General features: G+C 39.3%; 1 protein-coding gene across 1 annotated transcript in view; it reads left to right on the top strand.

The window, feature by feature from the left end:
• The window catches only part of LOC103797705 (EF-hand domain-containing family member C2-like), a gene marked incomplete at both ends in the record, with an annotated part of 14,219 nt that extends 6,028 nt beyond the window's left edge, over window positions 1-8,191 (top strand). The window contains 4 exons of the mRNA XM_009069928.1: window positions 3,805-4,028; window positions 5,848-6,099; window positions 7,617-7,727; window positions 8,053-8,191. Of these exons, the coding sequence (XP_009068176.1) occupies window positions 3,805-4,028; window positions 5,848-6,099; window positions 7,617-7,727; window positions 8,053-8,191 (726 nt within the window). The remainder of the gene's footprint in view (window positions 1-3,804; window positions 4,029-5,847; window positions 6,100-7,616; window positions 7,728-8,052) is intronic.
• Window positions 8,192-12,637: the final 4,446 nt, after the last annotated feature.

Below are 12,637 nucleotides of genomic sequence, written 5' to 3'. Positions count from 1 at the left end.
CTGGGAACTGACACTTACTTACCCCCTCCCTACTCCCATATGCATGAGGCAGGAGACATCACCAGGTTTAGGCTTTCCTTGACTTGTGTGGCACAGGAGTGGGAATGGCTGTTTCTGGATTTTGTGGCTTAGAACAAATGTCCATTGACAAAGGAAGTTCAGTTAACCTGAGAGGCAGAGGTGAGGCCTTTGAGAGGGAGGGTGGAAAACAGATCCATTAGATCAGGATAAAGCAAAGTCAAAGCTGATTCCCTTGAATGAGTCATTTTCATTGTCTGTCGTGTGGGTTGTGCAGGCTGCCTCTTCAGCCCTGATGTTCCTGGCAGTCTAGTCATGTTCCTGTGGTGACAGGATGGCTATGATTTCCCCCTCTTTCCTTGGTTGTATCTTGATGGTCTGAATGGGTGTCCCTGGGCATGGTGGATCAGAGTAGTTTCCCACTGCACTCTAATAGTACATGTGGCTTTGCAGAAAGAAACTTGGAGAGGCTTACACCCTGTAGGAAGATTCGGTGAAGGAACAGTGGTCAAAGAAATTAGAAGAATTTCTAAGTTCAATTATGATTTTACAAAAATTCAGAGAAAAAAACCCCACAGAAAATATGCTTTTGATCAAAATTGATCAAAATGTCAGAGTGACAAAGTAAATGATCTGTGGGAAATGTGTTTCAGTAACTTTAAAAGCTGCTTTGTGAAATTGGCTGCTGCACTTGGACATGAATTTGGACATATAAGGTTGCTACTAAATAACTGAAATTTAAACTTCTGTAATTTTGGAAACTGCTTTGCTATTTGGAAAATACTAGAAGCATTAGAAGAAATCTATACAAACAGAAAGGAATGCAGAGGCCAAACTGAACTGGAGAAACCAGAATCCAAGCGAAAAACACCAGGACAATCACAGTGCACAAAGCCCAAATAAAGATAAGGGAGTACAGAGTGAAGGACAGTAAACTCGACCACATAACAAACTCCAAATGCTTCTTCATAGCCAGAATGATAATTATTCTTTCAATACAAAATGAAGTTCTCCCATAGAGAGCCACACTATATATGGCAGTTGCAAATGTTTTGGACATCTATTTCCCAGTTAACAGGACTGTGGGTGGCTGATACTGTCTTATCAAAAGGTCATATATGCTCCCATGGGGTTGACTGTAACTTTCAGTGCAATCCAGACCCTGCAAGCCAGAGCAGAGTGGAGCAGCTGGCTGGTTTCCCCAAGGTCAGCCAGCTGAACAAGAGTGGAGCTGCCTGCTGGCTGAGTTCCCAAGGCCTGCTGGGAGGAAAGGACAAGTGGGAGAGCAAAGCTGCATCAGCTCCTCCAATATAACCAATTATCTAAGAGTTTAAGCCTCCCCTGAGGCCTGAAATGATTGTGATTTTGCCATACTTGATGGTGGCCAAATCATGACCTTGCTCCATTCTGAAATGGGTAAATAAGTGACTGTAAGAAGCCTCTTCGTCTGTTGGGGTGAACTCTGTGCTGCAGCAGTAGTAGTGGTGGCTTCTCCTTTCTGTGCAAGCAAAGAATGTACAAGCTCCAGGTGTTACTTATTCCTCTCCTCTCTCTAATGCACTCTCGAGTAGTGCAGACAAAGCTGTGCTGAAGAAACTCTTGATACCACTTTGTTTCTTCTGCAGAGCAGACAAACATCAGAGACCAAATCATTTGCTGCCCAGCTTCCTTGTCAAAAGGCCTTCACTCCTAGTGAGGTCTCCTTAACTGCTACTGTAGTTGCCAAATAATCAGAAGCCCCAAGAGACAAGAAGATATGCTACAAATTGTGGTGTGGGAACTCAATGCCACCAGCACTGTCTGGGAAAAGCAGTACCCCAACTCCCTTTCCAAGGGCACAGTAAGGAGCCCTAGTTTGACCACATGCAAATATTTAACAGAATGCTTGGATGGTCTGCTCAATAAACTGACAATCAAGGACAGAAGAAACATCAAGAATAGCTATCCATCCTGAACAAACTGAGACTCACACATGCCCAGATTCCTTAACAACTTGTAGCAAATTTCTAGAAGAAATATATTATTTTCCAGAAGGAAGGAGAATTTAAAAAATGATGAGACCTAACCTCAGCTGATCAGGTTCTATTAAGTTTCAAATTCAACAACATAATGTGTATTTTGTGCGTGTGTAGATCAGGCACAGTGATACCTAATAAAAGCAGGGAATTGCTGCAGATATTATCTTTACAAGACATTTTCCATTAGGAAAGAAATTGTTATCCCTCAGAACAAAATGGGTGTGTGTATTATACCTTGAAAAGTGATATGAAAAACTAGCTGAAGGCTTATTCACCAATTCTGAGGTGAATATAACCTCAGAAAACACCTTGTATTAGAAAATTGTTAACCATTACATTTTCACTAAAGTGAGCATTCAACAGGATACACTTAGCACAGTATCTGTCGATTTTTGTAGGAGTGACCCAGAGATTAACCAAAATCAGGTAACATTTTAAAGTTAATGGTAGTGCAATGCAGTTTTGCATCATGTTAAAATCTTCTAATTACTACGTTGTCTAACATATTTTTGTGAGGATGCATCTTAAATAGGTGTATAATATGTTTAAGCGGATAGAGGCTAACCTTTATTTGACAGTCAAAGCTCAGTAACCAGGATGTCACATTTGGTATATGTGAGACATCAGGATGATGAACAGGCCTTAAATAATTATTTTAAGGGGAACATAAAGTAAATCTGCTTTGTTACTTTATTCCGCTGAAAAATTAGGGATATGTTTTCACTGTAGGAATTAGAATTTAACAAACAACTCTGATAATGTAGCAGTTACAAATTAGTCCATAGGGAAATAAAGTGAACAATAAAGAATTTCCATGAACTAATTTAGGAATAAGGCCCTTCAACACCAAATGAAGCACACAGTGATATCCTTCCCCCTTCTGCTCTGCCTATCCCCTCTCTCCCCAGCTCCCCCCTCCCCCCTCACCTACCTCCAAAACAAAATAGCAGTGCTGACTATGAATAATTACTTTCACGAAGTTTAAATCTCTCTTTTTTCTCCTCCTCTTCCCTTTCCCCATTTCTTTTCGTTTTGGATAGTGTTCCTGTGAGACTGTGGGTTGTGAGTTATTGACTCTGTTTTTGAGATGGATTCTTTGCTGCAGACCAGCAATCAGCCCAAGTCACCTCTGTTGTTTCTGCCTTCTGTGTGCTCCTTGGGGAAGCTCAGTTGCAAGTACCTCCATGCTTGATAGGTCACACCTTTTTCCTTGCTAGTGTGTTTTTTTTCTCTAACCTTAGTTCTGTATGGCTCTCCTCATCCTGCAGAGCATACAGACAAATCTTGTCCCTCCTAGACACTCCCACCACATGTTTTGTGCTTAACTTTTCTGGGGTTTTGTGGGTTTTTTAAAAAGAAAAATTAATGATGCTTATAAGCACTGGACACTGCTCTTGCTTTTTTAAAAAAAAAAGTAAAAAATTTTTTACAAGTTCTCTTTTCATAAAGAGAACAAATACTTTCAAAATTATGCAGTTTGCACCAACAAATGGAATTCAATTTCAGTGATTTCCTGTTTGCCTCAGATAGCGGCAGTTTTCTGTATTCACTTCAGTCAAACAGTAGAGGTTCCAAAGACCATCAGCATATCGTTGTTAATCAAAGGATCCTCTTACCTAATAGTTCCTTTGCTGAATGAAGGAACATATTTTGTTTGCCCCTTGTGGCTTCATCTGTTTTGGTCATATCAGCATAGAAAATGAGCCAGTCTGTGAAGTGATCCTTAGAGCAAAGGATATTTACTCTATGGATTTATTCTGCTTTACAGGAACTCTTGTTCGACGGCAACGGATTCCACTTCCACCTCCTCATGAAGACCAGTTCTACACTGTGCATCATTTCAATGTCAACATCGAAGTAATCCTTTATGGCCGAAAATATAAGATTATAGATTGTGACCTGTATACAAGGAAATTCCTGAAGAAGATGGGAATTAGTGTAAATCCTTCTGCAGATCGACCAGATGACCCGTACACCAAAGTGCGACAGCAGGTTGGTTGAGGCAGTAGTGGGGAAGACTTGATTTGCACAGATGTGCCATTGCTATTAGTAATATGCCTTTATTTAAGAACAAATAGAAAATAGCTATTTCATTATAATATATCCCAAGAGAAAACTTGGTTTTAAAAATTTTGGTATATGGGCTAATTGTACTGTGTAATTAAATAGAACTGATTTTCTCCTGATGTGTTCACACACCTTTTAAAACAGAGCAAAATTAATTGGGAGAAATAAAATAAACCTTTCAGTATTAAACCAAAAATTAAGAAAAAACCTGGACCTATTACATGTTCTACTTATGATTTTTCTTGAGCTAATTCAATGATAATAAGCACTTTTAACGTGTTTAAAGGAAGATCTAATTGGAATTGTGGTTCAAGCACACCCATGGCTTCCTGCAAACTCCCTTGTTCTATTCATATGCCATCTTTCATCTCTACCCCACACATTTTTAGCAGCTCTTTGCATGTGTAAAGCAAATTCTTCTGCCATACAGAACCCAGTGCTCTGCAGTTTTAAGACTCGTGAGGTTTTGTTTGAAGGCAGTTCCCTCTTTTGTAAATATGTGAGAATACATATACACACACATACACACCTCCTCCAACAATCTCACTCACTGCTCCTAGATGCTGTGTGGATTTCCCTTTGCAGGATTTGGGTTATTTTTTTTTTTCTGGGAATAGTAGTGCTTAGATTCTACTTTTTTTAAACAACAAATGAAACATTTAAGTATTGTGCATTTTTGTGCCTAGAGAGATTGGAGAGAGGAAAAGGGTTGGGGAAATAAGAGTATCAGAAGAAAAAAAAATGCTTAAATCTATGCCTTAATATTCTCAGTTGTTGAGAAATTACAGAAAAGTAAATTCTGTCTGCTTTGTGGTCTCACTTTCCTGAGCCTAATTTGTGGAAGGTAATTTTTTTTGATTGCTTCAGACTGCTTTGAACTAAATCAAATCAGTTTGCACCAGACTCCTAATAATAAATGGCCAGAAAATGAAGGTATGAAGGAGAATAGAGAATGTGATGAGGTAGAAAATGAGGCCAATGAAAAAATATAGTGAGCCACTCAGTTTCTGTTTTGTTGGAGATGATATCCCATGGATGATGATGTTACCTGTCTCTAAGGCTGTATTTTGTTGCTTATTGCATCTTCAGAGTTCAGGAAGGAGAAAAGAGGGCACTTGGAAAGTAAGGAAAAGGTATGAAGGAGAATAGAGAATGTGATGAGGTAGAAAATGAGGCCAATGAAAAAATATAGTGAGCCACTCAGTTTCTGTTTTGTTGGAGATGATATCCCATGGATGATGATGTTACCTGTCTCTAAGGCTGTATTTTGTTGCTTATTGCATCTTCAGAGTTCAGGAAGGAGAAAAGAGGGCACTTGGAAAGTAAGGAACTGAGTTGTAGCTGCCTGAAATTTTTTTCTGCAGATAGCAGGGACATTGCCAGGCAAAACTTGATTCTGCTCTCCTTGTTTAGAGTTGTAGTCATCTGACTACTGTGGGCAATTTGTTGAAAATATGAGCTGTATGATAAATAATTTAACAATTCTCTGACCTGAAGGACTTTATTGCAAGAAGAACAAGGATTAAAACCAATCCAAAATTGTTTTCCTACATTTTCTGAGGGCACAGCAGCCCTGTAAATACTTTGGCAATGGCATAAATAGTGTTTCATGTATTGTAATTGCATGGTGTCATTTGAAAATCCTTAAAGCATGTTCTGAGGTTAGACTGTACCCTGCAGCCTGATATCCTGTTTTTAAGAGCAAACAAAAATATGTCTCTCTTAATTTCTCCTTTGTCACCAGACTCTGGACAGAAAGAATCCATTTCGCCCTTTGGAGCGCATTGACACTCTGAGACAATTTCTGGAGCACGATGGGCAAGTTTTAGGTTTCCTCTGTGTGTGGAATGACCCAGAATCCTTGTCCTATGGCCCACGAGAACTTGTTCTTCGTTATTATTTGTCTGATGATACTATTGATATAAAAGAAATTATACCAGATAACTCAGGCCGGGATGTAGTTCCACTTTTCCTCAGAAGAGAGAAACTCCCAAAGGTGAGGAATGAAAATTTCAACAGAAACCAAATTCTGCCATTAATTGAGAAATATAGAAGGCTTTGTTTTAGAAATTCTGTATTAGGATTGTCATAATATTTAGGAAGTGTTTTCAGAGTATTAATCATAATTGCATCATTTAGGTTTTGCACACACATTCCTATAGTAACTTTGTAAGTGATGGAAAAAATAACTTTAGCCTTGTCATCCTGGATTTGAAAGGAGAATTTAGACAATGAGATGTCCTGAGTTTGTTTCCCTTAGTATAGTAATGTAAATGTATTAATAAAGCTCAGTGATCAAAGTCCAGAAAATTAATTAATATTGATAAACTCACGTAAAACTGAGGTGAATTCAGATTTGATACATGACTTGTTTTTGCAGCCTTTGTAAAAGTCAGTTTTAGTATTCCATAACATTACTCCTTTGTAGCAAATCTAGAGTGATTTCTTAAAATTGAGTTTCTGGATTTGGGACCTTAAGCAAAGCTGGTTAAAATCAATAGGAATCCATCAATAAGCTTTGCTGGGCATTAATCAGGTGCTTATCTGAGAAGGCTCCTCTCACAGAAATCTTCAAAGGGTTTGAGTTCTCTGTAACCTGTTATGATTATAAATTAATGAGTTGGAGATGCTGCTTTATCACTCCAGACAGATCCTGATGATAGGGAAATGTCAGCTCACAGATGGAGTAAAATACTGGGAATATTTTAATCCTTTCCTTCTAACACTGATAATCTATTTGTGATGCCATAGATGTACATGAGATGTTATAGCAAAAACACAACAGCAAAATATTACCCTTTTGTCACCTTGTGCATTTGGTGTTCTGAGGTGCTGGTTTGGTAGGGGCTCTGTGTTGATAGATCCTTTCTACCTCTGAAGCACATGTTGCAACTTTAAGGGCTGGCTTCTTCCTCTGGGAATTTTGAGAAGAGCAGCAGAGATCAGTCAAAAGTTGGGGTGGCAGGGGAAGTGTTAAGACAAAGTAACTCATTTTGGTTGCCCTACATTGGCAGCTCATTCATAATTGAAAGAAGTGTAATGTGTTTGTGTATTAAGTTTGATCTTTCTGGGATTAATTACTGTTGATGCTAACATTTTTGCAAACAGAATCATGCTAACTTGAATCTCCCATGTTTGTGCAGTGGTTAGGACCAACCCAGAGTGGTTCTCTGCATGTTTTTTTAATTATTACTAATCAAAACAATAGCCTTTAGAGCAGGTGTTGACAACGATGTTGTACTTTGGGTGACCTTTGCTTTCTGTTTGCTTCCAAGAAAAAGGAGACTTTACCCTTGGATGCACAGTCATATTCTGAATGCTGCTTTGGCATACCTCCTGGCATCTGACATACACACTGCTGGTGTAATCTTACCTTAGAATTTTCTGAAACTTCTCCCAGGAAAACACTACAGTTACAGTCAGTCTGTACCAAACCTGCTAGCTCTGAGGCAACAGAGTTCTCTTTCTTCACTGTTAACTGTATTTCTGAAAAACTGGTGTCTTTTCTTGCAGAATGCTCCCACTGGGCTGTACCAGCCAGGCACAATCACCAATCACACTGTTCTCAACGTGTTGAAAAAATCAGAAAGAGACAGAGGCTGGTACATGCTGGACAATCAGAAGGTCAGATGTTATTGAATGCCTCCAGCTGCTGAATATCTTTACAGTAGTTTTTGTAATTTCTGTGGTTGCTATCCTCTACAACAAAGAGACTTATTTATAGAATTGTGCTGCCACTGAAGAAGAGCTCCAATAAAAACTACTGAGGTCTATGTAAATCTTGTGTTCATAAAAGTGAAGTAGCTTAACATGGGGTGAAATATACTTGTAAATGGACTTTGTAAGTTGTGTGTTAAATCACACGCAGTAAATGACCTGGATTTTAAGAAAGGTGGTGGGATTCTGAGATGTACAGAGCTGCTGCATTAAATGTTCCCTCTTTTATTAGACAGGAGCAGTGCATCAGGAATTTTACAGAGACAGTGACTTGAAAATAGGGGCAGTAATTAATGTTTGGGGAAGGAAGATAGTAATCTGTGATTGTGATGAGTACACTAAAGAATATTACAGGACAAAGTACGGAATTGGTAAGTAGTGATAATTATCCTTTAGTTATGAGCATTTTTATACCTTTGAGCTTGACAGAGTTGTTTTCAAATTTTATTACTGACAAAACATGTTCATTAAAACCTTTAGCAATAACAATCTGTTGTAGGCTGTTAGCAACAAAGCAGTAATTTTGCAGGTGATCCAGAAGAGCTTTTGATACGTTGCTGCATTGAAAACTAACACATAACGTGTGTGTTCTGTTCCTAACTGCCTCTATTTTAAAACTGCAATGACAAAATAGTCATATGGATAGACTGCCATTTATTTCTCCTTCTCTCCTTCCCCCTCCCATTCCAATAGCTGTGTTTGCAGTCAGAAAATAATAAAAGTGAGTGGGTAAGTGGAATGAGCTCGATTATTCCCCATTATACTATGTTTCATTTTATATGGATGTCAGAATCCTGACATAATAAGATTTTCTGACATGACAGTACTAGTCTATTGCATTATTGGTTTTTACAATGCAGTTTTGTGTATTCTGGACCATTAGAGTATGTATCCTGTGAAGTTTCAGCACTAAATTCTGGAAACATTTAGTAACTATGTCCATAATGGAAAAGCATTTTGGAAGCAAATGACAATAGGGGCTTTCATTTATCTGTCTTTGAATGTCCTCAGTCAGACTTGCTAATGGCTCTATCATGGACATCTTCCTGCAAAAATGACTTAGTTATTTTCTGGCAGTTTATTCATTCAATAAATATAGCTAAACATCTGACTATTCAGAGATGTTTGGAAGAATCTTACTATGGCCTTTCTCTGACATTGTGAGGCTATTTCTTTTACCTTAACTTGTGACCAGAACAGAGTGTGGCATGTGGATCAGAGTTTGTGTGCTGCATTAGGGGAATTAAATGAAACACTAGATTTTTTAATTTGCAAAGCATGTCTCATTAGGACTTTATAAATAATCACTTGGCATGGCTGTACCAAAATGTATCTGTTGTTATACTAGCCATGTTCAATAACCATAGTATTATCTATAATAAGAGGAGTCTAACTCCAGAGATGCAAACCAGGGGCTTCTTCCCTGAGAATTTCTGCAGCCAAGACTTCTGCCACTGTTTGGCAGCAATATCCTCTGTCTGAGCAAAACATCCTGGAATACTGAATGGGTATTTCTGACTCAGGGCAGGCAATAAATGAAATGCAGCTGATCATTCAGCATCAAACAAGCAGTGCAAGCAAGTGTTAGACCAATGCAAAGGCTCTTCCCCTCTATTGCTGGCACAGGTATTAGTGGTTGTGCTAAAGGTAGGTGGTTGCTGATAGGCAGTTCTAGAAAACAGAGAGTATAGGTGATATAGTCCATTCCCATAGTTCTGGGGCAGGATAGTGTATATACATAGATGGTCACTGTCAAATGTTTGTGTGGCCTTTTATTAGCAGTCTCAAGTAGAGATTCCTTTGTCTCCTGAGATACCTTGTTCTAACCTCATAGTTAAAAGTGCTACTTAATAGCTACTCTGAAGCTGGTTTGTGTAAACTGAGAGACAAATTTTTTTCTCTTACCTCTGTTGGACATGGACAACAGCTGCTCAGTATCCTCTTCTAATTAACAACCTTGTACGTATTTCAACCATGTTCCAATACACCATCTTACCACCCTATCCCCATCCTGGGCCATTTGCTGCTAGGGGAAACCTTTCAGCCTTCCTCCATTGTCCATTCTTTTATATCAGTGATAATTTTTCTCAGTGCTTCTTGACACAAAACACACAAAGATGTACTCCAGCTGAGACCTTTGGGAAACTGGGAAGTGATTTACACATACCTTTAAGGATATATGATGGCAGAGACTCTGGCTAACACAAACCCCCATCCATCTTGCTGCAACCTGTCTTGTTCCTAGAAAATACATGCTTTCCTAGAGATAAGAGATTCCCACACTTTGCTGTGAAATTCTTTCCTGCTTCCATATCAGGATTAAAAAATATAGGTATGACTTTTTAACTGGAAGGGACCAGGAGTAGAATCAGGGTAGTTTTTGGCTTGGAAACAGGTTTTGAGAGAGAAAGAGAGTGTTCACCTTTTAGTGAGTTGCACATTTTGTTTGTGTCTGGTGGACATACAAGGTAGTCTCAGTGGGCTCAGTCCCACAAAGTGCTCTGCATTCTGCCCCGATCCAATTAAACACTGAAACACACTTAATTGCAGTTTGAGTCCAGGGAGACCATTTACTTGAGTAGGAGTAAGCAAGTGGATAAATTAGTTCTTACATCAAGGCACAGTACTCAGCACCTCATGGCATCAATCCAGCTGTTTTGTTACTGTGTTTTCACATTACTCCCCTTCAATTTATACTCTTCTGCCAAAGCCATTAAAGAGGCCAACATTTATTTTTGAGTCTGCAGTTTCAGCTTAAGTTGCTTGCCCATGGAATTTGCCCTCTAGGAGAATTAAGAGCAGTTTAGATTTCTCTTGATGTACATGATTATGATATCTGATATATTCCCAATGTGGACTTTGCCTGTTTTACTCTTTATATGTTTGTGAAACGCAGAGTTTTTCTATGGGTAAACATAGTTAATGCCCTTCAGTAAGAAGCTAATGACATTATTGTCACTTACAAGTGCTATGAATGTAAGAGAAAACGCATTATTGCATGATATTACCTATCCAGACTTGCTAGTTCAGCCTCAGAGGAGGAGAAAAATACTCTGTAGGCATGCAGGTGTTGTGGTCACCCTGCTGAAATGAGAAATGGACTGATGTGCAGTGGGAGGAAGCAGATGCTCATTCCTCTCACTAAATACAGTGTCTTAGTGCAGAGTTGAGTGTATAAAGTGCTCTTCTTTCTTAAATATTCCTCCTGAAGGAACAAAACCAGTAAAATCTGGTTTCCTACTGATTTTCTTCTCTGTCCCAGCACCTCCCAAGCCTGTCTGTTATGCCTTTTCACAGTATCCTGCAATCCCTGTCCTGTCCCTGCTCTCCTCACCCTCCCACCCCCTCATTTCTCAGGCTCCTCTCTGAGCTGCTGCCCAGGCAGAGCCGTGTGTGGGGTGATGGGCTGGCCAGTACGTGTGTGCTGCTGGCCAGGCAGCTGCTGCAGGATAACAGCTGACTTCTTGCTTTTCCCTCAGTGGGGGCATTAAAGCCTGCTGCCAATTTTCACTGCACTCGTCAGAGGTCAGTGTCTCTGGGCTCTAACCTCTCTGCTACACGTGGTGGAGACTGAGCAGCAGCTTCTAAATATACTTGTGTGTTTACAGGTGCCTTTTTTTTCCCAGGTAACTGTAATAATCACGAAATAAGACTCTCTAAAAGGAGATTTGCTCTGACTCAGGATAAACACTGTCATGTTTCACCTGCAGGAATTTAATTCTACATGTAAAAGTTGTGAAGATCGTTTTATTGCCTTCTTATTTTATTTCTTACCTCAGTTGTGAAATAGACTCTCACTGAAAGCTGATCTCAGCGTATTGGTTATACATCTCCTCTTACGTATAGAGAACATCACACCAAGAATGTCATGCCTCCAGGTTATTGTCCAGGTCTAGTGGGATTTCTCTCTCCTGTTCTTGGCTCTAATGCTCAGAGATGCCTGTCCTCTTCCTCTGATGGTAGAAGTTCTTGCCTACCTGCTATATACTGATATTCAGTATGGTTATCACTCTAATCCAAAGTATGTAGCACTTGACTGCTCCATGAAATATGGTTTTGTCTAACACATGAGGGTTTTCCTACAGTTCTTCAATGAGGGCAGAAGGTAATCTCACAATGTATACGAAAATCTTACAGTGTATATCAAAACTGGAAGCTGACAAGCTCATTCAAGCTGATTTCATCCTGCCTCTCTGGTAACAAATTCTTCTTGAGGAATTTAGTTTTTCTTACTAAGAAGGCTCTTCTGTCTTCAAATTGTTTGTATGCTAAAGATGTGGCTGGAGCTGTTTTGTTTCTTGCTGTTCCCAGTGCTTGTTCAAATCTCACTCAAGTTTTGATGTTGTGAGAAAGTTACAAGTGTGTGGTACATGTTTGATATATGAGGTGAAATAAACCCCTAGTTACTTCAGGAACAAGGGATGAAACTGTCCCTGGGGAAAATACCCATTCTATTGTTTCTGGAAGTTGAAATTTGTAATCCCAGACTTCCAATTTACTCTTTACCCACTGTAAATTTATACTGAAAGTGTTACAGCCTGGAAGAAGAGAGCATTGATTCCTTTTCCAGACTGGACAGAGGTAATTTTCTTAAGCACCAGTGATCACCTTGAGAGCAGTGCATTTTATGTGTAAGTGCCAGGTGTCTGCCTGATTCTGCCCTAATGCTGTGTGACAGAGCAAAAATGAAATGAGTTTTGAGCTTGGGTATGGCTATTAGACTCCTGCACCTAAGCTGGCTGATCACAGGTTGCAGAAATGAGTTTTTGACTAGTTTTATAAACTGTATTTCTCCATGGCAATTTGTTTCTGAATTT

Source organism: Acanthisitta chloris, unplaced genomic scaffold (genome assembly GCF_000695815.1).
Source record: "Acanthisitta chloris isolate BGI_N310 unplaced genomic scaffold, ASM69581v1 scaffold41492, whole genome shotgun sequence".
NCBI classification, from domain to species: domain Eukaryota; kingdom Metazoa; phylum Chordata; class Aves; order Passeriformes; family Acanthisittidae; genus Acanthisitta; species Acanthisitta chloris.
Note: the sequence above shows the minus strand (reverse complement) of the source record. Positions and strands in the feature narration are given on the sequence as shown.